The sequence below is a fragment of the Pomacea canaliculata genome, linkage group LG8, assembly GCF_003073045.1.
Source record: "Pomacea canaliculata isolate SZHN2017 linkage group LG8, ASM307304v1, whole genome shotgun sequence".
Taxonomy (NCBI): Eukaryota; Metazoa; Mollusca; class Gastropoda; order Architaenioglossa; family Ampullariidae; genus Pomacea; species Pomacea canaliculata.
In genome coordinates this window covers 11,568,105-11,593,988 of record NC_037597.1, presented here as the reverse complement: position 1 = coordinate 11,593,988, position 25,884 = coordinate 11,568,105, and the positions used below count along the sequence as shown (strand labels likewise).

At 40.6% G+C, this 25,884-nt stretch overlaps 4 protein-coding genes across 4 annotated transcripts; all 4 read left to right on the top strand.

The window, feature by feature from the left end:
• Window positions 1-148: 148 nt before the first annotated feature.
• On the top strand, window positions 149-9,220 carry LOC112571147. Its single transcript, XM_025249962.1, has 10 exons — window positions 149-391; window positions 1,015-1,121; window positions 1,807-1,954; window positions 3,071-3,186; window positions 4,927-5,193; window positions 5,551-5,715; window positions 5,824-6,069; window positions 6,419-6,661; window positions 7,484-7,732; window positions 8,590-9,220. The coding sequence occupies exons 2-10, from the start codon at window positions 1,017-1,019 to the stop codon at window positions 9,160-9,162; spliced, it is 2,112 nt and encodes a 703-aa protein (XP_025105747.1). The 5' UTR covers window positions 149-391; window positions 1,015-1,016; the 3' UTR covers window positions 9,163-9,220.
• Window positions 9,221-12,688: 3,468 nt separating this feature from the next.
• LOC112571054 lies at window positions 12,689-15,130 on the top strand. Its single transcript, XM_025249848.1, has 5 exons — window positions 12,689-12,836; window positions 12,997-13,097; window positions 13,966-14,133; window positions 14,684-14,730; window positions 15,041-15,130. Exons 1-5 carry the CDS (start codon window positions 12,793-12,795, stop codon window positions 15,074-15,076), a joined length of 396 nt encoding a protein of 131 aa, XP_025105633.1. The 5' UTR covers window positions 12,689-12,792; the 3' UTR covers window positions 15,077-15,130.
• A 1,538-nt stretch (window positions 15,131-16,668) lies between these two features.
• Window positions 16,669-19,676, top strand: LOC112571052. The gene is made up of 6 exons (XM_025249846.1): window positions 16,669-16,975; window positions 17,133-17,202; window positions 17,469-17,596; window positions 17,967-18,125; window positions 18,823-18,868; window positions 19,195-19,676. The coding sequence occupies exons 1-6, from the start codon at window positions 16,684-16,686 to the stop codon at window positions 19,220-19,222; spliced, it is 723 nt and encodes a 240-aa protein (XP_025105631.1). The 5' UTR covers window positions 16,669-16,683; the 3' UTR covers window positions 19,223-19,676.
• Window positions 19,677-20,708: 1,032 nt separating this feature from the next.
• Window positions 20,709-24,255, top strand: LOC112571053 (calmodulin-like protein 1). The gene is made up of 5 exons (XM_025249847.1): window positions 20,709-20,905; window positions 21,400-21,536; window positions 22,255-22,437; window positions 22,960-23,006; window positions 24,118-24,255. Exons 1-5 carry the CDS (start codon window positions 20,724-20,726, stop codon window positions 24,169-24,171), a joined length of 603 nt encoding a protein of 200 aa, XP_025105632.1. The 5' UTR covers window positions 20,709-20,723; the 3' UTR covers window positions 24,172-24,255.
• The last annotated feature ends 1,629 nt before the right edge of the window (window positions 24,256-25,884 follow it).

The window sequence follows — 25,884 nt, the reverse complement described above, 5'->3', positions numbered from 1 at the left end:
TATTATCTGCTCATTCATTGTGTGTGTGTGAGTGAGTGTGACGGTGTTTGTCCTCGTGCATGTATACGTACGTCTATGTACGCAATATGTTCTGCACTTAGAGAATGAGGTCAAAAGATGACGTCATTCCAGACATTGTCGTCAGAGGGAGACATTTTTTAAACCATCAGAAAAGAACAACAAGATGTCAACCGTTTATAGCTCAGCCTTGTCAAGGTGATGCGCAGACTGGAAAAGCATCGTTTAGGCTACACTTATGAAGCCTGATTTTCCAGAATGAGGAGAAGTCAAAGGTTACCATGGTGGCTCACGGCATCGCACTGAAATGCGATTCCAGATTTCTGTTGGCAGTTCTAGCAGTATGGACTTTTAGAGTCTGTGGAATCAGCAGGTAGGAGACTTTGTGACATGTTTACTTTTCATTGACACATATGAAACGTTATTTCATAGTAACAAAGTGCCAGATACTTTAAACTTTGGATGCAACGTTAAAATGATCACACCCAGCATGTAGGAGTCAGTCTTACCTCACACATCAGGTCTATTTAAAGTTCAGTGATGAAGGAGAGCTTACAATTAAAACGTAAACTGACATAAAACTAATGAACCAAGCAGAGAGTGCTAAACATTTCTTTAAGCAATGACACAGGTCTTTGTGGACATACAAAATGTTTGTCTCATCTGTGAAGCCACTTTTCTGTTACCTGGCTTCGGTGAAATTAAGCAATAGTTTGTTAAAGTTGGAAGAAATAGAGTGAAAAATAACGATTTCTAAAAAAAGTTTTAATTTCGAAAACGACAAGAAGAGCAGATTGTTTGAAAAATGAATACTACACTGTATGCCACAAGATTTACTTGTTTCACATCACGCTGGTCGAGTCTTTTACAACACACTCAGAAAACAACGACGATGCCGGATCTGAATGCATGAGAATTGGAGTTTTTCCCTTTTCAACCAAAAATGAACAGACATTTGACAGAGTTACATGACACGTCTGTCGTTTCTGTCTAAAGGCATGACAAGTAATGTGATCCGTGCGCCACGCAGTTTTCTACACTTGCCGGAGATGATGCAAAGACACGGGACGTCGTTAGAGGACTGCGCTGAGGCCTGTGCCCTGGTAAGATTCCCAGTCTCCCACGTAAATATCCAGAGATGCAGGAGAATATACTTGCATGTACTTTTCTGTGCTTAAAGTGCTTTTACGGTACTTAAACCTTCCAAAATGTAGGGGCATGTCCAGGGCTGAGCAGACGAGGCATCTACCTAGGGCCCCACTCTGTTGATTAAAACCCGGGCGATGGTGGTGTCGAGGGCCCCTCACATGCCCTATACTACGCATGGAATGGTCCCAATAGTTGGAAAAATTAACAACAGACTGAAGAAATTGCTTGTGTTTGGGAAACAACTAGGTCAGACTGTATATGACATTTTTGTAATGTTTGCGCTTCTCGGTACACTATTGCCAAACCAGACATTCTGACTTTTTAGTTATACTTACTGCCAGAGAAATTTATGGGTCAAGCATTGGAGACAAAAATATTTATTAATCAACATTATTTACCCTCACAACTCCACAAAGCTGATCTACTATAAAAGGTATATCTGATGGAAGGGATCACTTAGCAAATTATACACAGGTAAAGAAATGTCATCGGCTATTTAAAGACAAACGTAAAAGAATGTCATCATGAGTTAAAACAGATTTTGACATAGATCCTGGATAATACCGATTTTGTTTTTACTTCACGCAGTTAATAAGATAAAGGAATTGAAAGCAGCTTTGTTCCTCTGGTCATGGGCAGGAGAGACAGATAAAGTGCAGGTACTTCAAATACTTGAACGAGACACACATGTGTCTGTTGTCTTCGTCTGAGAGCTCGACTGTTCGTCGCATGGCGCAGGACGAACCCCCGGAGGACACAGGGACAATATCCGAAGATACAGTTCCTAGTGAGTATGAAATCGGAGGTTTAGTTACAATCTTTAACAGGCCATGGTGATGCCGTCACGGTCATTGCGTCTGTTCATGAAATATTGGTCAAGGCCGCTTTGCCCCACTTTAAATTTCCTGGTCAGGCCTGATGATGTCATCATCAGATGGATTTGAAGAATGTCGGTGCCAAATAATAAAACTTCTACTCATCAATGTCACGATCCTATAGAATGCATCTCTCTCTCTCTCGCTCTCGCTCTCTCTCTCTCACACACACACACCCGGACATGACTTGCCTGATCATGTCTGTATAGTTTACTAGACTGCTTTAACAAAACATTTTAAGAACTTTTTTTTCAATTGTTATATTCTTAACAATGCTCGTCATCGACGGGAACCTGCTTACCTCTACTAAAAAGAAAAAATTCTAAGTCTCTTCAGCGTCGTTGTGGACAGAAACACTTAACTAAGCTGTACGCTGTTGCTGGAGACAGGTGGACCTATAGTTAGAGAAAATAATAAAACCACTTGGTACGACGTCACTGGGGACAGTCGACTTTCCACTTAACATAAATAAATCGCTTTGTACGTTGTCGGTAACATTACAAACAATCATAAACCAACACAAGTTGGGAATGGTAACACTTTAACTCCAATTTTATTTCGTTAACTTTTTCGCTCTCTGTGCAGAAGACCTTCTATTTCACTGCGTCATTCTTCTCCTTTACGTCACGCATACGCATTCATACAATTTTACGTCATTTACGCTCACGCGTTCTTTCTTGCACGCATTAATTGTTCTGGAGGTAACACTAGTATTTATTGTGGCCTGACCCTGCTTGTGCTTTGAGGCCAAAGTACACAACTTGCCCAGACATCAAACCACCAATCCCAGTTGAATGGACGTAAATATAAGTAGTGTGTTTTTAAAGTATTGCATGTACGTTTACAATTTATTTTCTTTCAGTATTTTTAAAGTATTTCTTGTCAGCTTGAAAGTGTCTGCGTACAAAAAGCTCGCATGAAGACACTAGTAAGGGGCTGTTGATATATATATATACACACTTTTATTTATATAGTCGAGATTTTTGTATGTTTTTGGATGGGATGTTGTATCAATCATTTGTTCACAGGTGCAGGTGCAGGTGAAGCTGAAGCTGAGAAACAGCCGCCGGCAAAAGCGCCATTAAAGTTTCAGGAACTGGAAGAAACGCTTGAGAACCTCAGAGAACAGGAAGAAAATATGGATGTAATTATTTGGGAGGGAAGAGTAGAAGAAAGATGGGAGAAAGGAAACCGTCGAGAGGTTTAAAGAAGAATAACTGACATTGGAAAAGAAGCAAAGCCAGATTAGAAAGCAACTAAGAAAAGTGGAGATCTCAGTTTTCGACATCAAGACAAGGGGGGGGGGGTGATTTAAAAAAAAACTATTCTTGCTCACCATTAACATCTTGGTACAAGTTGGTAATGATGAATGAAAACACCTTTACACATAAATAGCAGGGTGAAGTCAGTGCATATTCCACTATTGAAAAACGTCTCTGCGCATGACTTATGTCTATTACCCGTATCTATATAACTCATAAATATGTATGATAAAGATTTGCATACAAGATTTTGTTTATCAGAAGCAAGAAATTTCACTTCCCGTAGGCGAGTGGCAAATCCCTGATGTCGTATGCTGTGTTGTGATTTCCAGGTTTGTTGGTTTTTTTTCCCAAACTCTTGTTAATTGGCGAAGGGCCTGTGTGCCGACAAAGCGCTTCAAGCACTGCTACACACGTTTTGCAAAGTCACACCCGTTGCTTGGATACTGTTACGTGACGTGGCAAGGACGGGCTGTATGTAGAACAGAAGTGCGGTTGCAGGAGCTTGGATGATGTTGTCGATGCAAGATGTGGGTGACGATGCAGCGGTGGGAGAGGGACTGCTGTCCCCGATGCGCTGCTTCTCCTGTTGTTGCTGTTGTTGCGATGATAAAGTTGGAGATGAGGGTGAAGATGAATGGATGTAAACTTTGTTGTGTCTGATGCGAGGGGAAGGCGGCGGAAGCAGATACTTGCAGGTGCCAGTGGTCGTAGTTTGCTGCTTCTGCTGCTGCCCAGGGCTGGAGGATGATGCCTCATCAGTGGAGACAAGATGTTCACCAATTGTTGCCAGAACCTCAGTGAACGCTTCTGGTGTCGGCTTTCGGAGGCCCCAGTTTCTTTTTTTGACTTAAAATGTTTTTCTAGCTTCTACCACGATACTGGCTTGGTTTGGTGTGGTGATCACTAGCCGCTCTAACTTCCACTCTCTGTAACTTTTCTCGGTAGCCCCGGTTTGTGAGTAAGGTCATTCTGTCTCTCCATTTACTGAGTTTCACGATCATAGATCTGATCTTGGTGTTCCGAGGGCCCGTTCTATGTGCCCTTGCTGTGTCATCGACTGTCCAATTCTTAGGGCCTTCTACACTGTTCAACTACACTGTTCTCTATCCAGGCGAGTACAGGTGTCAAAGTTTTCAGGGCCTTCTCAGGCGGGTATGCCGTAAATGCACGTGATCTCGTGAGATTGTTGTGTAACGCAAACTGACGACACCTTGAGGCGACTGCGAGGTCTTAGTCTCGAAATTTGATTTAAAAAAAAATCGACGAATCAGCAAAACAAACAAACAAACAAACTAACAAAGAAAGAAAGAAAGAAAGTATTGTAATTTCATTGTATTGTACAAGCACGTTTATTTAAATATCTTTGACAGGAAAGGTGAATTATTGTAGTAATTATCTCGTCAATGCAGAATATATTTTACAGTGGCCTTCATGCATGTGAGCAGCGTTCAGCCCCTAGAGAGAAGAGCGAGAAGTGGAGAGAGAGAGAACCCAAAGTCTGAGAGAAAGACGATAGGACGATGAACTAGAAAGGTTGTGAAAAGGTGTAGAAAAATGACATAAATTCATAATTGTATCTATTGTACATATTGTACTTAGCGATTGTGCTTTATTTACAGAAAATGAAACACGTCATCGCAGATCTTCATGACGAGGTGAACATGCTCAAGAAGCTGCACATGTCGGATGCCCACAAACTGTCGAGTAGCAGGGAGCTTCAGGACGAGACCACGGCGCTACTCACTCGCCGCATCGTTAACCTCAAGGTTGACGGGGAAAAGTTCAAGGCCGCCATGCATGCGCTCAGTAACATGCAGCGCATCCTGGCCAAGGAAATCGGAAGTCTTAAAGATGAACAGAAGGACGTGCTGATAAAATTGTCAGAGGTCAGTAGCGCCCTCAAAGACTTTCGATTATTTTTCTTTGTCCAATGCCACGTCATCTCGGAGCGAGTTGTCTCATATGTTGAAGAATGTCAGACAGTTTAGACAAACACACGACCAACGAACCCTTCAACCTTTATGGCTTCTGTCATCTTGAGCGCAGCCTCCCTTTCTCCAGGGTCTACTTTACCTCACTGTCACTAGAAGTGACAATTCATTTTTTTCGCGTCGGCTCCCAAGAGCGCAGCATCATTCTAGGAGAGTAGATTTTTTCGCAGCTCCATCAGCATCTCCAGCATTCCTTTCATCCTTTACATCTCATCGGATGTAAGTAGAAACTGACCTTTTGTTTATTTACAGATCGAGAAGTCGGCCAGTGAACTGGAGACCATGAGCGCAACACTCAAGGGCACCGACGGCGCCCTACAGCGAGACGTGGACTCTGTCAAAGATGGCATCAGCGACTTAGCCCTCAGAATTGACAAACTCCGATCTATTGTCAACAAGCAGATTAGCGAAAACAAGGTTGGAGCTTGTTTTTTTTTTCTTTCCAAAGTTTGCAACATTCTACACACTTTGACTCATGCTGAGGTCGGAGTTGTACATTTAAACTATTTAATACACTTTTTTCAGATGTCGCCACTCCTCATAAAGATCAAACACAACCAAGGTGCCCTCGCAACAGCTCTGGAATCAGTGTCCGAGAAAGTTGCAGGCCTCATTGCCGAGATGCCGGCTGTGGCGTCTGGGCTGAGAAGGACAGACCAGAAGGTGTCTAACCAAGCTCTGTACGCTCACGAGTTGCAAGGCAAACTGAAAGTGCTGTATCAGAACCTCATTCAAATCAAGAAGGACATCGGAGATCTCCTTGACCCCCGAGTGAGTTTTTACAAACATCTAAGAGAACACCAGATGAACTCGATAATTAACATATATATATATTACTTTACTAATGTGGTTTTTCTTGTCGCTACATCTGCTGCTGAAACCTATGATGAGCAAAACTTAAATGAATGTATTGGGAAAGTAAAAAAAAGAGGTTTAATCGCGTAGAAAGTCTTCCAGATGAAAAAAGGCATTAGACGTACTAATGGCATACTAAGGAAAATAAAGTCATATAAAAACAACTGAATAGTGTTGCCTTTGGCGGTCAGGAGTCGGTAAATATCGCTTACCGTAGTTATAGTATCCAATCCCTTTGTGACACGTTCTCTTGTTTGAACATTAGTCCGAGGTGAACATGGAGCGAGCCAAAGGCATTCTGAAGCTCAGGTCCGACGTGTCCATGCTGGCGGAGATGGACAAGGGCATCAAGAGCGAGATCAGGGACCAGAAGGAAGACATGGCGCGCCTAATTAAGGACGTGGCGCGGGTGCAACTCATGGCCCAGAACATGAAGGACAAGCTCACCCTGGTGCTCACTGCCAGCCGTCAGTTCCAGCAGGACATCAATGTGCTCAAAGAAGGACAGGTACTACGTGGTGTATACAGTATCGTTTGTAAGGAGTCCTGATAGGTTTTGCTGGCTTCCCGCAATCAGGGTTACAATTATCTTAATAAGAAAGCCTTTTGACAGATAAGTGATGTTTGTTATATCTTAAAATGAGACCCAATTCAAGGAAAAAAGTAGAGAATTTTAAAGATGTTACGCATTGGTATGCATATATCACTGAAACCGACTGAGGAGTTATTTTATTTTACTGAGTATGCCAAAGTGCGACAAATTTAATGGTTAACAATCCCTCATCTGTAACAAAGATAAAAGCGCTTCGTTTTAAACTTAAACTTTTCATGAAAAAAACCCCAATAGGATTTTAAAAAAATTCCTAACTGGGAAAAAAAATCCTTTAATATCGAAGGAATGAAAATTATTTTAAAAGAGTGTGTTAAGTTCATTATAATTTAATAATTCTCAAAACTGTACCGTTACGAGGTAGTAGACTTTTAACATTTGAATCTTCACGTAAACTTTACCTCATTTTCAACGATGTAATCAAAGTAGGCTAATTGGGTAGAGGCACATTAGAATATACTTTAAACGTTCCTGCCCCTACCTTTAGTTAATATTTAGGTCAATCCGCATGGCCTCTGCTTGATGATGATGATGATGATGATAATGATGATGATGATGACAGCAACAGCAACAGCAGCAGCAGCAGCAGCAGCAGCAGCAACAACAACAACAACAACAACAACTACAACAACAGATTGACTTGTCATTGTGAGAATTTCATGACAGTGTTCATGAGCATAGATGGTGTGTGAATATATATACATGTGTGTGTGTGTGTAGAAAAACGGCTTGTCCGTGGTGGAGGTGGCCGAGATGCAGAAGCAGGTGCTGGTGGCCCTCAATCGCCTGAAGACGCGGGAGGCGCTGGTGATGAAGCAGATGCAGAAGTACCGCGAGTCCGTGCAGCGGGTGGCGCAGCTGGTGCAGGACTCTCAGAGCCAGAAGTCACGCACCCAGCGTCTGGTGCTGCAGCTGCAGTCCCGCTTCCGCCACCTCGAGGCCGAGATTCAAGAGCTGTTTTACAAGACGGTGAGAGCACAACAACATCCTCATAATTAACAGTAATACGAAAAAGCAGGCACCCTCTTATACGGGCTAAACAGGTTTGTCCGACAATACACCCTACACCCTGCTTCCACTCTGGCCATCGATGCATCAGTAGTCCTCCTGTCTGTCTGAACCGCTGGCTTTCAAGGTAAGCGTATGCACAGGTATGTCTCAAAACTCACTGATGTGCATCGCCTCATGGCTGTAGACATAGACATTTCATGAGTTTTTACACTGTCTCTCCGCTGTTATAAACTTTCATACTCAAGCAGGCAATTAAGCACAAAGAGAGGGAGGGATGGAAGAGCGCACGTGTGTCTGTACTTTACCAGACATACGTTGCGAAGCATTTTCCAGTTTGAAATCACAATTCACAATGTGCTGTAAAACCACATCATTTTGTTCCCATTAACAAGAAAGTTCATTAGTGCCGATGATTGGATCTGAAAGTGATGTGGTAAGGTACACGCTCTACGTCATCCCCCAATCTTTTGTTGTATCCATTCTATTCTTATAATAATATGACCATGCTATATTTTGTTATACTTGTTGCTTTATGCTTTAATGCAGCTGGGGTGGTCCATTTGCGCGTGAAGGTGATGTTTTGAGGCACATCTGAATGATTCTTGATTTTATATTTTACGTTCTTAGGCCTTTCATAAAATAGTCTGCTCTGTTGCGACAGGAAAATTTCGATTACAATATGTGTTTGTTCTAATTTTCGAAATTATTATTATTATTATTATTATTATTATTATTATTATTATTATTGGGTTTGGGTTGTGTAGTGCCGAATGACTTCCGGTGACCTTTGCTCGCTCTTGTCTGTGTTTCAATAGCGAAGTATTGCCAGCAAGATGCAGCATCCACAAAACATGAAAGGCATGGCCGCCTTGCTAAGGTCACAGGCCCACACCAATGCCAAACTCACTGACCTCGCCAGGGAATTCGACAGATTACAAGTGCGCGTCGAGCAACTCAGCATGGAGTTTAAAGACGAGGACACCATGGGTCCAAAGGGTGAGATGGAGCTTGTCGAGGGTAGGGAACACCTTGAGAAATCGTCGTCTCTCGACGAACCCTTCATTGAAGAAGACATTCACATCACGAAAGAGCGCCCCCACAGCTCATTTTCTGACTTTGACACCTGGCCTCCAGAAAGTGCAGAGAAAATCGACGATTATTTCAAGGTTAATAAGAATGGGGAGGCATCGGAAGAGTTATATGATACCCTGATGGCTGATGGCAAAGGAGCGAAACGCACAAAATACGTGAGCAAAAACTTACGACGGAAAAAGGCGCCAGTTTCGACAAAAGACAGGAAGAATAAACACACCCCTGTGAGCAATGTGGATAACAATAAAAATGAACCTCAAGAGGCTGGAATCCGTGCGAGCGGCAATATCAAATAATAGACGAATCGACACATACGAGGTTCTTAAAATAGAAACAGCAAAACCAGAAAGCAAATGAACAAAGAATTGTAGACAATTAAAAAGAAAGCAGATAAAGATAAATTTTACACATAGCAGGATTAGAATTTAGTTGGAAAGCAAGCTAAACAAGAATAGGTATAGCTTGAAAGAGAAAATTGAGTACAAAAGTGTTGAAAGTAGTATCACACAAAATTACCCATGAGCCTGGAAAATAAGCAAAGCTCAGGTAACTAAGTAAAACAAAGACGACAGAGAGAGAGAGAGAGGGGGAACAAACAAAAGACAGGGACAGTAACGTGGCTACGAAAATGTAGCTTGTGTTACATGCTTATTCATCAAACAATTGTTGTGAATAGGCAGACCTCATCTAGCCCCCTTCCTCAGTTCCTTCACTTTTCAAAGGAAGTCGTCCAATGACAGGGTACCGTTATGGGATTGAATAGGTAGAGTCTCTCTCATCCCCCTCCACCTTGTGCCTTACCTGCGCCATCTGAGAACAACTGATCGGCAAGAAAAACGTAGAATGCGTTTGACATGATTGCCAGACCTGTCCACAGTTTATCAACCTGAAGTACTACAAGGGATGAGCTAAAACAGTGATGGGGAGTTAGAGACGAGACAGATGGTGGTTAGCCACTTTTCAACTGACGAAAGTTAAAGAGCTACCCGCCAACTTGTGTCAAAAGTCTATTTAGCAGCGTGTGCTTTCTATAACGAAACATTTTTTCTTGTTTTGTGATATTTTCTCTACTAAGTATTTCATATCCAATTTGACGTTTGGTATCATTTCTTTTACATATTTGACGAATTATTTGAATGTAGGCCTTCTTGGTATTTCGAAAGGACACGTAACATTTCTACACTGACAAATATTGTGTATATGTATTCACAGCATGATGTGTTTCCTTTATTGTGAAATAAACATGTTTTAAATGTTTCTCAGTGCGTCATCTACAAACTGTCTTCCTTGGAGAGGACGGCATGTCAGATGGACTAGCACACGTCAGCTGCCGCAGCGCAGGGAATAGAAACTGTGTGAGTGAGAGAAAGAGAACATGTGAGAGAGAGAGATTGTGTGAGTGAGAGAAAGAGAACATGTGTGTGAATGAGATAGAGTGGTCGGACGTGTGTGTGAGAGAGACTGAGAGAGAGAAGGGGGAGATCGAAGGAAAGAAACGAACGAATTTTTTCTGTTTAGGCCAATCGCGGAAAGTTAGCACAGCTCGCACAAATTTATAAATATTACAATTCAAATCATATTCTCTAGTATCAATTTGCTTAATCAATTGCATCAAAAGATGACTGTGTCAAAAGAAAATAACAATAACAATATATACATGTCTGCCATTCATTGAACTACTGCCATAGGTTTTAAAACAGTGATAACAATATCTGGCTGGGCAAGTAGTGTAGGGTGGGTCATTGAGAAAGGCTGAGAAAGCAAAGACAGATTGGTGATTTGAATAATTGGAAGGCAGGAATCTACGTCTGAAGTCTGTAAGCTGAGTGCACCGGGAAAGTAGATGAAAGTCATCTTGTGAGGTTGACAAAGAGGACATCCTAGGTTTGGCGCTAGGTGTGTTGTGTGTCTGTATTTGTGAGTTCTGACAGAAGAGATGTCCATTCAAAATCTAATTAGAGCATCCGTTAAAACCTTGTTGTTGACACAGCATAACTAAGGTTCCATCTGCAATTCCCACTTAAAATTCTCACAAACATTAAATTTAGGGCTGTCTGTAGTCTGACAATGACAGTCTTGTTTATGACAGTCAGCAAGACGTTGCTTAAACACAGAAAACTTTGTCTATGTTTACACACCTTGATTCTCCCAGACAACCATACCTGTACAGACTGTCCCACCCTTCACACATCCACCGACTTTCCCTCTGTTAGGGAGGTCAACAACATGTTCCATGCTTCACGTGGATGTGCTGGGGTCAAACCTCGTCAGGCGTACCCAGCATCGTTTGTAAAAGACTTTGGAAAGAACATCGAGGGAAATCTGTGTCACCGTAGATAATAGAGTTTGGGGCTTTGAAGCTGATTTTTTAAAATGTAAAAGTACGCACCATTTCTATCTGGAGTATTTTTAAGCCCTATATTTCTGACACATATAAAAGCACCTGACATATCTAGCTATCAAAAAGTATAAGTAGAAGATCAGGTCTATTGTCTTGGATTTTCTACAGAATTTTTAAAATTCACTGTCACCGTTTTATCATTGTATGTCCCTTTTTATTCCTGCTCAGTAGACTTAAAGTGTATCAGCACTTGTAGAAGGTACGTTGGACTGTATTGTACACCAGTAACAGTGTCAACTGAACGACATCCTCAGCAAATAGTAGGATAACAATATCTAAGACATTTGTGTTCCAGCCACTCGCGTTCCCACAACGCCTTGACATGTGCGCGTTCTTTTCTACTCAAAACACCTCTATCTCTTTTGTACGCCTGTATCTGTTTCATGATTTTAACTATTAAAAGTACACAAAAAATGTTTAAAATAATTCCCTAGTGAACGTATATCAATTAATCCTTACTACTAAGAAATAATAATAATATTATTATTATTACTTATTAATAATTTCTTATTCTAAACTCAGTCCTGCGAGAAAGTTCCTTTCTTGATGTTTAATTTAAAAAATAATAAATATAAAGTTCAGCACATTTCTTTTACTGTATCAGCAGTCACTGAGGACTATGTTTCATAAATCTACATATATCTTACACACTCTACTCGGGGACAGACATTAGCCATTGAATGACACTGTCCCTGGGGACTAGCGACCTCCCTAAATGACACACTGTATAGTAAACACTGCCTCTTGGGGTCAGAGGTTGTCTTCCTGAGTCATATTATGCTCCAGGATACCAATAAACTGCGCCTATAATAGTTACAAACGAGAACAAAATTGCTCAATAATATATATTTAAAAGAATACATAAAAAATTGAACATACAATATCCGGACAATAAAGTTAAAGCTGGAAGACACGCGGTACACATTCAGTACATGTGTATATTTTCCAGTGAAACATTATATCAGATTTTGTTCAAGATTTTTACTAACATTGCATCACGATTATATGGATTTCCATGAACGTTCATACTTGCAGCAACATGAGTCCATATTTTGAACAGTGAAATGCCCTAGCAGCCTTTTAATAATTATAAAGATTATTTTATTAAAACCTTATTGTTGAGAGTTCCTAGACACGTTGTATAAATGCATAAAAGTATTTGAATAAGCCGGAGTACACTGCTAGAGGACACCATCAGAACCGTTATAGAAACACCTAGTCATGCAACTCACATGATCGCTGATGAAACCTGGAGAAACTTCAAGATTTTTCCTAACAAAGCATTAGTTAGAAACCACCTACCAACCTGTAAAGTTTCTGACACAAAAGATTAAGACAACTTGACCCCAACAGATGTTTATTCCCGTAGGAAAGTCTCACGGTCTCTGCCGCAAAATGTTAAAAGGACTTTTAAACGCTTGACTTTTTTTTAAAAGTCCACATTATCGTTATCAGACAAAACGACTATAAATCTGAGCTTGCTTGAAGGTGAGCCACACATTCACATTCAACTCTAGCCAAGATAATGAAGCTCGTGGTCCTGCTGAGTCTCGTCTCACTGGCATGCAGGTCAGTGTTTTTTTCTGTGAAACCTCAGGTCTTGACCTCAGCTCTGAAAGTTCTCGATTCTCTCACTTAGCCGTTAATCTACTCCCATTTTCCTGATTCTTTTTTTCTCAAGAAAAAGTGTTTCTAACTTCAGTTAATCTATATAACATTTTTGTTACAGCCAGGGGGGTGACGAAGGATTCCGTTCATTAGACACCAACAAGGACGGCACCCTTTCCCTCAGCGAGCTGTATGCCTACTACGACAACTTTGATGCCAACCGTACGTCAAGATGTCTTCTCTTGTTACGTGTTCGTCCCTTTAGTCTGCAAGATGCCTGCATTTATTTGTTTTAGTCTAGCATGGTCGACACTTGGTGTTTATTAAAGCCGGCTCAAGGGGGACACTGCCTGTCACCACAACAGTAATAATCAGGTGTCGTGGGTCTGACATACCTGTCTCTCCCTGAGACACCTGTTATAGGGCTGACGGTTTTCTCCAGGTGGGCTCCACTGTGTGTAGTACCCCCAAAAGCCAGCACGGGTAGACGGTCTTAATCATTATTTGCAATCATTTATTATTTTTCCAATACATAAAAGTTATAATTCGACTGTCAATATCCATATTTCGTTTAGTAACTTAATATAGACAGCCAACGTTAGAAAAGTGTACACATCTCAGATCTACACCACTGTATGAGCTGTGGACACCTGAGTGGTCAGTAAATGAAGGGAAATGACATGAAAACATCAAACTATTCGAACCCTTCCATAGGAAAGGTCATCAGTGGAAGTGAAAAACTTGACAGATTAAAGAAAAGAAGATTTAAGACAATATAAGGTTTATATCCTTCACCCTAATGCGTGTGGTGTCACAGTCGTCAAATATTTGGGTATGATTAATGAAGGTATTAGTAATTCTAGTAATGCTGAAGCCTACACTTTAAAGAATTTTTTAAAGTCTAGCTCTATTTTTTCCACTTGTGATCCCTTTTACTTTCACTTTTGTTAAAAAAACGAAAAAAAATACATAAATAAATATCTTATACTGTCTCTTGTTGGTGATGGATAAGACGTAAGGACAGGATCGATGACAAGGTTTTGAGGAGACAATAACATTGAAGCTGGCTGTGTTTTTGTTGTTGTTGCAGGAGATGGAGCTCTGACTCTGCAGGAGCTTATCCAAAAGGCGGGAGGGGCGGATTCCCCCGGTCTGGAAGCTCAGTTTAACTTCTACGACAAGATGGACGGCACCACGGACCAGCGCGTCACACGAACAGCTGCAGTGCTGGCTTTCCAGAAAGCACTAGACGCCAACGGCAAGTTTCATAATATTTCAAACATGTAACACATGCGGGAATCTCTTAAAAACACATAAAGATGCATTGAGACAATAGTGAGAGCCTGCTAGGCACACTTCTTTTGTCGACAATGTGAGAACTCACGAAAGGACTAGGGGTGTGGACACTTGTATCTGATTATTTGGTGAAGTTTGCCGCCAGATGTTTCACCAAATCTTTATAAACACCTCTTCTGTTCTCAAAATACCCGCTTGTAAACATCAACTGAAGAAGATGAAACTCGCCACGTTTCGTTTGTATTCCAATACGTCTAACTTGTGGTCCCAGTTCTTCCCCTGCTGAGTACGTCACAAAGTAGGTGTGTCCAGGTACACGGTGATGTTTTTGTAGGCGTGTATCTCGATAATGGAAGGAAGAGGGATTCCTTTTATTTTTGTTGCCAAGCTTGACGAGACAGTGAGTAATCCTCGGCATAGAAATGTGAGATGTTTAAAATATTCAAATGACATCTGTATTCTCAGTCTCTCATATTTCTCTTACTTTTCTAACCGGCTTTTATTAATTTCAGGTGACGGCTCAATCACTGTTGCCGAATATGAAGCCGGCATGGCAAAGGTTGGTTCTTGTTAATCTTCACTAAGTGTTTGTGGAACGTAAATCTTATTTTCTGTTTCTCGTGTAGCAAGCATTATTACAGAAACGGGAGGAAGGGATTTGTTTTAGTCTAACACTTCATTTTTAAGTTCACCAGTACGTAACTGCCAACAAGTCTCACTTTTTAATCTTTCAAGGTCTATTTTTATATAAGAAGTCACCAGGTACAATCGACGTTCTTTAAATGACAGTTGGATGGCATGATGAAATGAGATGCAAGTTGTCATGTCTGACTGTACATTCCATACCTTGACGTATCTTATGTTTTCAGGTACAATCAGCTATTCAAGGAGGAGTTGTCGGTTAACAAAATCATGTATCTGGAGTTGTTTGTAACATTAAATGATCTAAACTATCAGTACACGTGAGTGTGTGTACACGCAAGCGCATGTTTGTGTTAATAGACGAGAATGTTGCGTGTCTGTATGATAGTACTAACTGACGATAGTCAGGAGACATCACACACACACACCATCACTCCCACTATAAAATATCAAGTGGAATACACCCTCTATGCCACGACTTGGTTTTTTTCTCGAATTCCTTGCCAAATGGCATCAACACCTACAGTCCTACTGACCCTACTTCTTTGTCCACTCTAGCGCAAAACTCGTCACTTGCTAGGTTTTCCCTAGAAATCCATCAATAGCAACCTCATCTAAAGACCACTTGGCAACCAGAAACTCCCCCACCACGTGCTTGAGGGAGGCAGACACACACACAGAATATGGGTGGGGAGCATAGAGGGGAGGTCCTCTTGAGATATCCACGTTGTATGATACAGAATAGCCGAGTCATTAATAGAGATTTCTAATTGATTGTTTGATTTTAAATGCATGTAGTATGCGTTGCATAGAGGCTTATAAAGTTCATTCAACCACAAATTTATGTTCTTTATGAAACTTTGTCATCTGCTTCATCGCCCGAGTCCCATACTCCTACCTCCACACCGACAACCAGAACAAGTTGACTCGCACATGTTAGCCAGATCTGGAGGAAGGAATTGAGCTGAGCTAAAACTGCACTAAATAAAAAAATCTACCCTTAACCGAAGAGAAATCCTTGTAAAACTTGTGCAATGTGTATTTTAGTTGTCATCAACATATTTCAGGCATTGAATTGGTTCTTGTGACACTTGGCCTCTGTATGGTAGAGTTTCCTATTGGTACACAGTGTGTCCTCCATAGACTGTAGACGTCGTCACGTGTTGTTCGCAGCGATATCGCTGACCGATGCTGCTTGTTTGATAGAACAGAGAGGGAACCAAATAAGTACGAAAATTTAAGCTAACAGTACAAGACTTCTCCCCAAAACTGTCTCTGCCCAAGCCAGCAGATAGGTCATGTAGTGTAAGGGAGGTAATGTGGCATTTTTGTCAGCTTTAGCAAGGGAGACCACCAGAGTAACGGCGCTGAAAGTACAAAAAGTATCAAAAAAGATTTTTTTAAGAACATGAGGGGTATTTACTGCTGTATCTACCGCTCATATCAGTCTAGTCCACTCCCATACACTTTTTTTTTTGAAAAAAGGAGAGAAAGAGGAATAATTAAAAAGAATAAAATCCCGGTAATGTGTCTTCCTCAGAAACATAATAAAGGTATGCGCTTGGGGATTTCAAAAATAGAATCACGCGAAATGTGCTGCGTATTCTCAGGGTCACATGATGAGAAACAGACTAACAAATTTTCCCTCACGTTCACTTTACGACTCAGAGGACCTATCCTGTAGATTTGACGATATATAGGTAGAGTTTCTCTAACTGATGTTTCTGTAGACCAAAGCAACAGGACTGTCAATGCTCTATATTAGGGTGCTTATTTTCTAACCAGGAAAAGGAATTGTTTCTTTCTCTTCTCACATAAGATATTAAAGGTCCTGATGTTCATTTCTCTACATACGTTATTTCACAATTAAATGACGGGCAGTAAAATTCTGTCAAAGTACACACACAACTCAATTCAACGGGATGTGGATGGAGCAGAACTACAGTGTAAGCGGATGACCAACAGAAGTTCATCTTCAGATGTTGATTGTGTCCATGACAAGACATGGCGTGTTCATTCTGCTCCAGGATACAATTACGAGAACACCAGTGATGTCGTCACATTATTATGTCGTCATACCTCACCTGTCACAGTGACGTGTAACGCATATCGCATCATCATTTGTGTCGTGGGCTTCCGAGCAGCACACAGACCAGGAGGCTGTAACGTCTTTTAAATCTTTGTTATTTTGATTTATTTTAGATGGAAGTGTGTAAGAATTCAATGTCTGTGTAACTGTGATATCCCAGGATGAAAATATACCATCTTTAAAGTTAGATAAAGTTTGATAATGACATATACACCTTTTTTTTCTTGCAGCATCCGATACATTCAGCATGGACGTCAGGAATATTCTTGTACTGTTGGTCTTACTGGATGCAGTTTACAGGTAATGAAAAAACACTTCTGAAAGTCATTGTCAAATATCTCAGATCAAAACAATGTAAATGTCATCTAATATTTAGTATAGACAGAAATTTTTTTTTGGTGGTGTTGGTGGTTGTGGTGGCGGAAGCAACAACATATATAATTGTATATTTTTGGCCGCACAGTCCACCAAAGTAGTCTACATATTAAGTCAGTCAAAAGGTAAAGACAAACAGGAATTGACAATGTTGACGTTGTGGCTGTCATGGAAATTTGTTTTGCCTTCAGTCGTCCGGCCCTTGTCGGTCACCCGTACCAAGACGTTAGCGTCGTGTTGGAAGGACTGGACTTCGACAACGATGGAATTATTTCCTCCGGCGAGATGTACCAATATTATAAAAGCCTTGATATCAACAGTACGTATACTGTAGAAGGCGCGACATTTTCAAGGATTTTGACCGACATTGTTTTGTACACTAGGACAGGTGCACACGTACGTGCAGACACAACACTGAGCTGAAACACGAACCATAAACACACACAAGCTGACACAAAGTGGAGCTGAAACACTGAAATCACGTAGACACACAATGGCTTCAGAGATCCACGTACTAGACGTTAGAATATTTTACACTAACTTTTTTATATACTGACGAAACTAATGAGTGAGACTCATCAATTCATCTATAGTGAACACTGTAAATGCTTAGTGATGATGATGCTTAAGGAAGACAGCAGAACCAGTTCGCAAGATAGAAAGTCATTATTCAAACGTTTGCCTTTCAGATGATGGAACGGTGACCTACGAGGAGTTCGCAAAAAGTAGCGATCAAAATGATAATCAGCAGATGTTTGCCTACTTCGACGTGCTCGATGGACGACGCGACAACCGCATTTCCCGACGCAAAATTGCGGCTGCCCTCCAGCAACTGTATGACCTCAACTGTAAGTGTGCACCTCCTGCCTTGTAATTAGTCCTGTCGTGATCATGTAGCAGCTTCCACTCTCTGACAGTCTTCAGGTGAACAAAAACGGTGACAACCTCAAACCAATATTAAAAGAATGTTTCAGTCAACTCACAAGTAAGCTAAAATGACGGAGAACGAAATGCTGAATGGCTTCCGAACAAACTTTAGAGTTTCAAAAGCACCCTGTCAAAGGCCTCGGGTGGGAAACACCTCGTAGTGCGGGGTGGCTTCCAGAGGCTGATGTTGAGTGACATTTTCATCACGTTTTTCTGTGTGTTCATCTTTAGTGCTTTAATCCCGGTCGTCCAAACCTTAGTATCCTAGATTTCCAGAGTCTGTCGGACAAATTAGAGAATTCTGGCATGACATATTATACGGTTATAAAGGGTAGCAGGGTTAGAGGTTAGAGGTTAGCAGGGCAGAGTATTAATATGGCCAACGATTCTGTGTAGAGGAATGCAAGTTTGACAAAACTTTTGACATTAGACAACAAGATGATAACATTGACACTCAGACAAGTAGCTAATTGTAACTAGACATAAAAACAACCAAACCATACAAGACAAAGCAGACAATGCCCATACACTCATTTTTCTAGTATGTCGTATTGTTTCGTTTTTGTGCATAAAATGAATGGAGGCGATTCTGTTTCCATCACGTAAAACTTGTTTCAGACGATGGATCCATCACGACCTCGGAAATAGACATTGTGCGGAAAAGGTAAGTACACACAGCTCTGTGAGAAGTCCTTTATTTATCCCACAGTCAGATATTACTTACAGGTATTCCGTCAACAAGTTCTTACAGGACTGCGTTTTCTGGAAAACTTTAATCCAATTTCTTAACGTACCTTTATAAGCTCATTTTATATGCTAAAGAAGGATTAAGAGTGCTGAAGTGGTAGTTTTAATGTGCTCGCTATTTTTTCACTAATTAACTAGGCTTTTATGATTCATATCCGTACGGTAATTAGAAAAAGTAGTTAAAGTCTCGAAAAATATCCGGAACCTTTACGCTTTCATGTCTATTGAACTATATTTTTTCAGAAAAAGGCCTTATTGGAAAGTTTATTAGTCAAAACATGTTTTCACTTCCGTGAATGAAAGCGCCAGAAGTTCGGGATTGCAGGTGCTTTACACGAGATCCACTGACCTTCCAAAAACTGTTTAGACTATTAACCTCTTCTTTCAGTGAAACTATTACCAGCTCTTAATACACCGTAGTCAGAACCTTTTTTATGAATTTTTTAAAATGTTATTCGAAGAAACAGAACAATTTGATTTGAAAACTTTATACACAATCCTGTCGATGGATGACACATTCACGGCTTGTATGAGTCTGCGGTGGTTAGGGCTCAGACTGCATCTACAACAGGACTTGAACCTCAACCCTTTCATTTTACTAGAGGCGTGGTTTACCACCCCATCCCCCACCTGTCTGCTATTATTATTTATTGTCGTGATCACACGTTGTCAAAGGTTATACTTAAAAAGAAATAAATTTTAACAAAATTATAAAAAAAACTGGAGCAATTGATTCGTGCATCTTCCTTTGTAAATCGTCTTGCATGCTATTGTTTGCGGGTTTGTCTGCATACATCTGATTGCTGCGGGCGGATGGTATTTTGATGTGTATGTAGGTGTGTCAGAACATAAGGGGGCCTTTCAAGTGAGGTTTCTTGCATTAATTTAAACTTTTGCTTTGATTTCATATGGGTGTGTGTGTGTGCGCATTTCAAAATCAATTAATGACATAAACAACATTTGCAGCAGAATCAACACCAAACACACCACCAACTCCACAACTACTATTACTACTCTCACCAACATTACTATTACCAGGATGACGACAAAGACACAGGAGGAGAAAGTGAAGTAAGAAAAAGAAGAAGAGGATGAAAAAAATCCACAACGACGGTAACAAAGGAACAGACAACAAAATTCATTCGCGGGTCAACTTGTACCTCAGAGAGAGAGAGACAGAGAGAGAGACAGAGAGAGAGAGACACAGAGAGACAGACAGAGAGACAGAGACAGAGAGAGACAGACAGAGACAGACAGAGACAGAGACACAGATAGAAAAAGTTTCTTGGTCTCTTATGTACGGCAACATGAGTTTCCCAGCAGCAACATTAAAGAAAAGCTAAATATTCATGTCTCCCCTCACAGCAAAGTTCGGTTCTTGCGCTATGGAACTCTATATACACTGACTTCTCAGTTCCTTGAGAGGAACGCTAAAAGCACACATTGACTAGCGAACACACCTACATGTACACGTACACACAGACACATAGACCTGTATTGTCTGTGCTTCTTGCTCTGTTCTCTCTATCTCCTCCTTCCCTTGCGATCATATCAGCCAGCATTAGCACCAGATGTTTGAATTCATTCGGCGTCGGAAACTACGGAAAAATCTTACCAAGAAGAAATTGTATATGTCATAGGTTAAGAGGAGAAAAACCCATAAGACTATGATAAGGACAGGTAATGAAGTGAAAAAGATGAAAATACAGAACTTATAATGCTACAATCTATTATCTCCTAAAAACAAGGGTGGTTAAAAGGTCAGGAGGTCAATGGGTATGAGCACATCTTACCTGTCATACCAGATAGTGTCCGTGTACAACTTGAGGACACGCACTTACTCAGCTCAGAACCTCTCAGGTCCTAACAGACGACAGTCCTTTCACTGGCAGCGGTCTAAAGTCTTCAGAATGGTGAAAATCCTGCTCTTCTGCCTTTTTGCCTATGTCTACAGGTACTGCTGTGTGTGAATGAGCTGTGATCACATGCAGGTCTAAACTGTGATTGTGAATGTGACAGGTGTAGACGTGTGATGGTATTGTCCGCTATTATTTTGGTGCTGTATGCTTATAACCTTTGCGTTCTTATTAAACTGATACTAATTGCCCTCGGAGATGAAGAAAATCATGTTATTCTCTTTACTCGTTATTTACTCACGCACTCACGCAGTCACTCACGCACGCACACACACACACACAGGCTGGACACATGTTATATGTATAAGCTGATTTGTTATTTTACCGATACAATCACTAATTGACTATTGCAGCTCATTAATGAATCGATTGCCACTTGAGAGACACAGAGACAAAACCAGAACACAGCTCAGAGTTAGTTTTAATTACCGACAAAGTACGACAAAGATCGAGGAAGAATTGTATTAATGAACAAGTGGTCTATGTCTTTATTATTTTTACAAATTACTTAGTGGTGATAACTTGTCCACAGCCAGAGCACCCTCAGTCCCGAGCAGCAGGCGCTGCTGCAGTCGTTACAGGCTGTCTTCAACCGCGTGGACACTAATGGTGACGGCAGGATAGTGCTTGACGAACAGCTGGCATACTTCGACAACCTGGACCTCAACAGTGAGCACCTTGCAGCTTGTATCTGTGTAGTCGTCTGCTACCTGTGTCTGGACCCCACACAGTCCTCTGTGTCGTCCCTATTACACATGTCTGGACCCCACGCAGTCCTCTGTGTCGTCCTTAAACCAAAGCACATGTTTGGACCAAACAGTCCTCTGTGTCGTCCTCAGACTAATCGCGTGTAATACACGTCAATGCACTTGTCTGCCAAACTACATGTGTGTCAGCTTGTGTGTTTATGTGTCTACACTAGACCACTATCCTTTGTGGAAGGGTGGTTTTATGCCGAGCACTGTTTCCCATAATATATAATGTAAATGGAATGAAGTAGTTCTGGTCTCTACCATTGGATGTCTATTGTTCTATTGTTCACAGTATTTTATGATATTCGTATATAGGTTTTTCTTGTTGCCTGTTTTCTGTTTACCCACACCAGTAATAACCTCTCCATCTCTTTCATTATTCCAGACTTTTGCTTTACGACCGTTTTTACTCATCTAAGTAGCCTTAATGACCTCTTCATGTTTCGTTGTTTCGATATCGTTGGCTTATCTAACCATGTATTGCTAAATGGATTTTTCAGACATGCGTATGACACTCTCAACCTCGGCAATAACCTCGTTTAGATGTTGTTTTGCTTCCTCTCTCCTTAAGATCGTGAGGATAGCATCATTATATCATGTCATTAAATCATGCCTTTTCTCTTTTACTTCTGTAGAGGACGGAAAGTTAGATTACAGAGAATTTCTAGCCAGTCGCGTGGATTCCGGACCCGCGCCGTCGCAAGTCATCCTGAATGCCACCTTCACGTACTACGACACGGTGGCCGGCAAGGTCCCTGCTGATGGCTTCCTGTCCCGCAATGATGTCCGAGACCTCTTTCAGCTTCTTGATCTTGATGGTAAGATCATGTGTAGATGTCAGCGGTCTCAGAAACCATCCTCATTATTGTCTTCATCCTTACTCTTCATCCCTTCCTCCTCATCATCACCAGTGTCGTCGTTGACGTCTTCACCATCACAACCACGATATCGTCCTGCTTTCCCCCGTTGTCCTTCTTCACATGCGTTTAGAAAATAAAGTGATACTGTAAAAGTAGCTAATGTTCCTGACATCTACAGGAAACATCATGGCTTGCTCATTTTGTCTTTTTGTCTTTCTGTCTGAGTTTTGTATTCGTGTTCTATTGTAGGAATCACAGAAACATCACATGGGGGTCACACTTAATTATGCCTTGGGACTTTCATATTTATTGCAGAATAAATATATAAGAATACTAGATACAGTTACAGCTGTTTGCACTGTGTCAAGCTGAAATCATGATAAACTGCCTTTAGAGGGCGGGCAATGAATAATTTTTGTAAAGAAAGCTATTTCTATCAATTATATATTTGACTTTTGTCTTTCATCTCGCTGTCTGAAGGAAATGGCGAAGCCTCTCTTGTTGAGTTTGACACAGCTTTCATCAAGGTGAGTACGAGGAATAGGATATGTTATTTCAAAAACAGATCGCAAGGAAAAGTGAACAGTCAACATCAATCACTGCTGCTCGGTGTATATTCAGTCCATGCAAAGACTCAACGTTCAGTACCCACAGTCCAACCTCCCCTGACGTCATGGGGGTAACTCCTTCTGCACTGGACAAGCACCTCCGTCATATAGTCATGTTGCTGTAACTCTCGATATTGGGTTGTAAAAATGTTCACCTTATTTTACAAGACAGTGACTTATTTAATACGAAATATTAATACAAGTATTCAATACTTAGGTTGTATAAATTGTGTAAATACAAAGGTAAAGTGGAAATGCAAGATTAAGGTATGCCGAAACGAGAAAAAAATATATACACGTAAGATAAATATGGCTGCCGTTATCGGAATGGTTTTTCTCTTTGGAACGAGGTACATTCCAAGACCAAGATTCGACTGTACCAAGATGTGTCGTGTTTTAAAAGTGGACTTTGGTTATAATGACTAAAGGCGCACTCAATGTCGGCACACATACAGCAGGCGGATTCTCCTTTAAACTTTGATTTTAAAAACAAATTCATGGAAATGCACCTTTTGGGAGGTTTGACTGTATTAGGGGGAGAGGGAGGGGGAAGGTGAAGGGAAAATGCAACATTATGGACCACTTTTAATTTGGCAAAAAAGTAAATAACTAAGAAACTACACAACGATTCAAGAGTCAGATAGACGAGCACAAAGGCAGGTAGACATTAGCTTGTGAGTGTAAAGGTTAGACATTTAAATATTATCAGCTATAAATGTCGAGTATTGAGACAGTCAACTATTAATGTCTGGTCTTATAAATCTATCAAATTTTTAACATCCTAGTGGCTAATGGGTTGGAGAACTGCGATGTTTGGTGCGATGTGAGATATTTTAAGGTCTAGTCCCAGATTTACTCTGGTGTCCCCCTGGAACCTTTCTAAGTAAACATTTACACAGTGACTGCTGGGGGAGCCAAGACATGTTTTCATTCACCGGCTCACAAAGTTATACCGCGTCCCCTGACATGTACCTACTCTACATGACCATCAAACATACTCTTTAGATTTCACTAAATGTTTATCTTTCAGGTTGGTGAAGCCATTGCCGCTCTGATTAATGCAAAAACAACTCCAAGAAGCTGAAAAAGCATCCACAAAACCTCAAGACAAATCGTTTAAAATCCTTGAAAAGCAAATGCATCTTTTTAATTAAATTGGTGTTGCTTATTTTTTCTTTGCTAATCTATTTGAGGTGAATGCTACATTTATTTATGTTTTCTCTCTGTGTGTGTGTGTGCGCGCGCGCGCGCGTGTGTGAGTGCATAAAAGATTTTAAAAAAAACTTACATATAAGAAATGACAGACTAAAAGGTCGGAATAAAGGAAAAACGCAAAAACTCCGCCCCTGCCGAAGACTTTGTTTGTGAACTGCCTCAGGCTACATATCAAACTAAACTAAAGATTATTATATGTTCTTTGTTCGCCCAACAGTTAAGAACCAAACCATAAATAGCTTGCTGACAAAGAAATATCGGGGTTAGAGAAGATAAAGATAAGAGAACATCGGGTTTTGTTTGTGACATTGAAGTCACGGTGTCAGATAAGTTAGAAAGTGAAGAAAATCAAATACAAGACACAGCTGGTCCTCTACTCCACCGTGGTTCTCGCACTTTTACTAAAGTCATGAAGTCTCACATCTGTAGATGAAGATGTCAGTAAAGGCATTAACTGTAACACAATAAAGCAGAGAAGAAACAAAGGTAATGTCTTAGACTCAACTATGAATGGAAGTGCAGGTGAACCTGTCACTTAGAACACAACAAGAACGTTCTAGAAAGTCACTCATCTGTTTCGTCAGACTGTCACAATCTTGCATCACATTCCCCGTGCACCGGCACCTGACCCTTGACCTCGGTGGAGGCAAGAACGCCAGGCAAGTCAAGGTCCAGGGACGATTCAGTGTTAATGTTTGGTCACCTTCACAAGTGTAATTGTCTCACATTGTAATTACCACTGACAAGAATTTCTATCAACAAAGTACTAGAAGGATTTTCGAAGATCAAACTAACAGCGACCATGTCAAAAAAGAAACTAGACAGTTCTGTTTGGATACCTGCATCAGACCAGGGACATTATTTTCTTTTTCAATGTTTAATTTTCTTTGGTATGTTGATTTCTTCTCACATTTTTCGCAGGTAAGTTTAAAAGATGATGTTCGACGATATGAGGAATGGGAAACATCTTTTGAATTAAAGTTAATGAAGCCCCTTTTACAATTAGAAAATGTAAGACACTTTCTGCAATTTTCATATGATTACAAGTAACGTGACATGTTAAAAGACACATAATATCATTATGAAAATAGTCTTCTAAGCTGTCCTCCAGAATACATCTTTAATAATTTTTATTTATTTTAATAATTCAGTTAGCAGCGGGTAGCTGTACCCAGTAACCCACAGACAGTTTCTTTCTTGTGTCGGCAGGATGTGAGCAGCTAAAACAATACTGTAACAAATACAAAAATAACCTGTCTGTAGTATTTATTAAGTTACCAATAAATGACACATTTTGTCAAATTCTCATAGGATTATGTTACATTAAAGGAATTGTTAGTAAATTTCTTTGTTTGTTAAAACACAAAACTCCACATTTCTGTATAAACCGAAGGTCACCATCTGCATCAAAAGTTGACCTCGTGTACTCTAGTCATATCTTGAGGTAAAGATATGAACAAGACACAAAGTGGAGAAGTCCCAGATCATGACAGTGTGGACGTCACTCAAAGCCATGAAACAGCTTTTTACGGGTAAAAAAGCATATTTTACCTGCAAGCGACACGAACATGCTTGAGGACAG

Excerpts from the sequence above, each read along its gene's own strand:
- LOC112571147 (XM_025249962.1), top strand. The coding sequence starts at position 1,017 with ATGACAAGTAATGTGATCCGTGCGCCACGCAGTTTTCTACACTTGCCG. Across the intron at positions 5,716-5,823 it reads AGCAGATTAGCGAAAACAAG|ATGTCGCCACTCCTCATAAA; the intron begins GTTGGAGCTTGT and ends CACTTTTTTCAG. Across the intron at positions 7,733-8,589 it reads AAGAGCTGTTTTACAAGACG|CGAAGTATTGCCAGCAAGAT; the intron begins GTGAGAGCACAA and ends GTGTTTCAATAG.
- LOC112571054 (XM_025249848.1), top strand. The coding sequence starts at position 12,793 with ATGAAGCTCGTGGTCCTGCTGAGTCTCGTCTCACTGGCATGCAG. Across the intron at positions 12,837-12,996 it reads CTCGTCTCACTGGCATGCAG|CCAGGGGGGTGACGAAGGAT; the intron begins GTCAGTGTTTTT and ends TTTTTGTTACAG. Across the intron at positions 14,731-15,040 it reads ATGAAGCCGGCATGGCAAAG|GTACAATCAGCTATTCAAGG; the intron begins GTTGGTTCTTGT and ends TTATGTTTTCAG.
- LOC112571052 (XM_025249846.1), top strand. The coding sequence starts at position 16,684 with ATGACGGGCAGTAAAATTCTGTCAAAGTACACACACAACTCAATTCAA. Across the intron at positions 18,126-18,822 it reads GCAACTGTATGACCTCAACT|ACGATGGATCCATCACGACC; the intron begins GTAAGTGTGCAC and ends AACTTGTTTCAG. Across the intron at positions 18,869-19,194 it reads ATAGACATTGTGCGGAAAAG|AAAAAGGCCTTATTGGAAAG; the intron begins GTAAGTACACAC and ends ATATTTTTTCAG.
- LOC112571053 (XM_025249847.1), top strand. The coding sequence starts at position 20,724 with ATGGGTATGAGCACATCTTACCTGTCATACCAGATAGTGTCCGTGTAC. Across the intron at positions 22,438-22,959 it reads TCAGCTTCTTGATCTTGATG|GAAATGGCGAAGCCTCTCTT; the intron begins GTAAGATCATGT and ends CGCTGTCTGAAG. Across the intron at positions 23,007-24,117 it reads TTGACACAGCTTTCATCAAG|GTTGGTGAAGCCATTGCCGC; the intron begins GTGAGTACGAGG and ends TTTATCTTTCAG.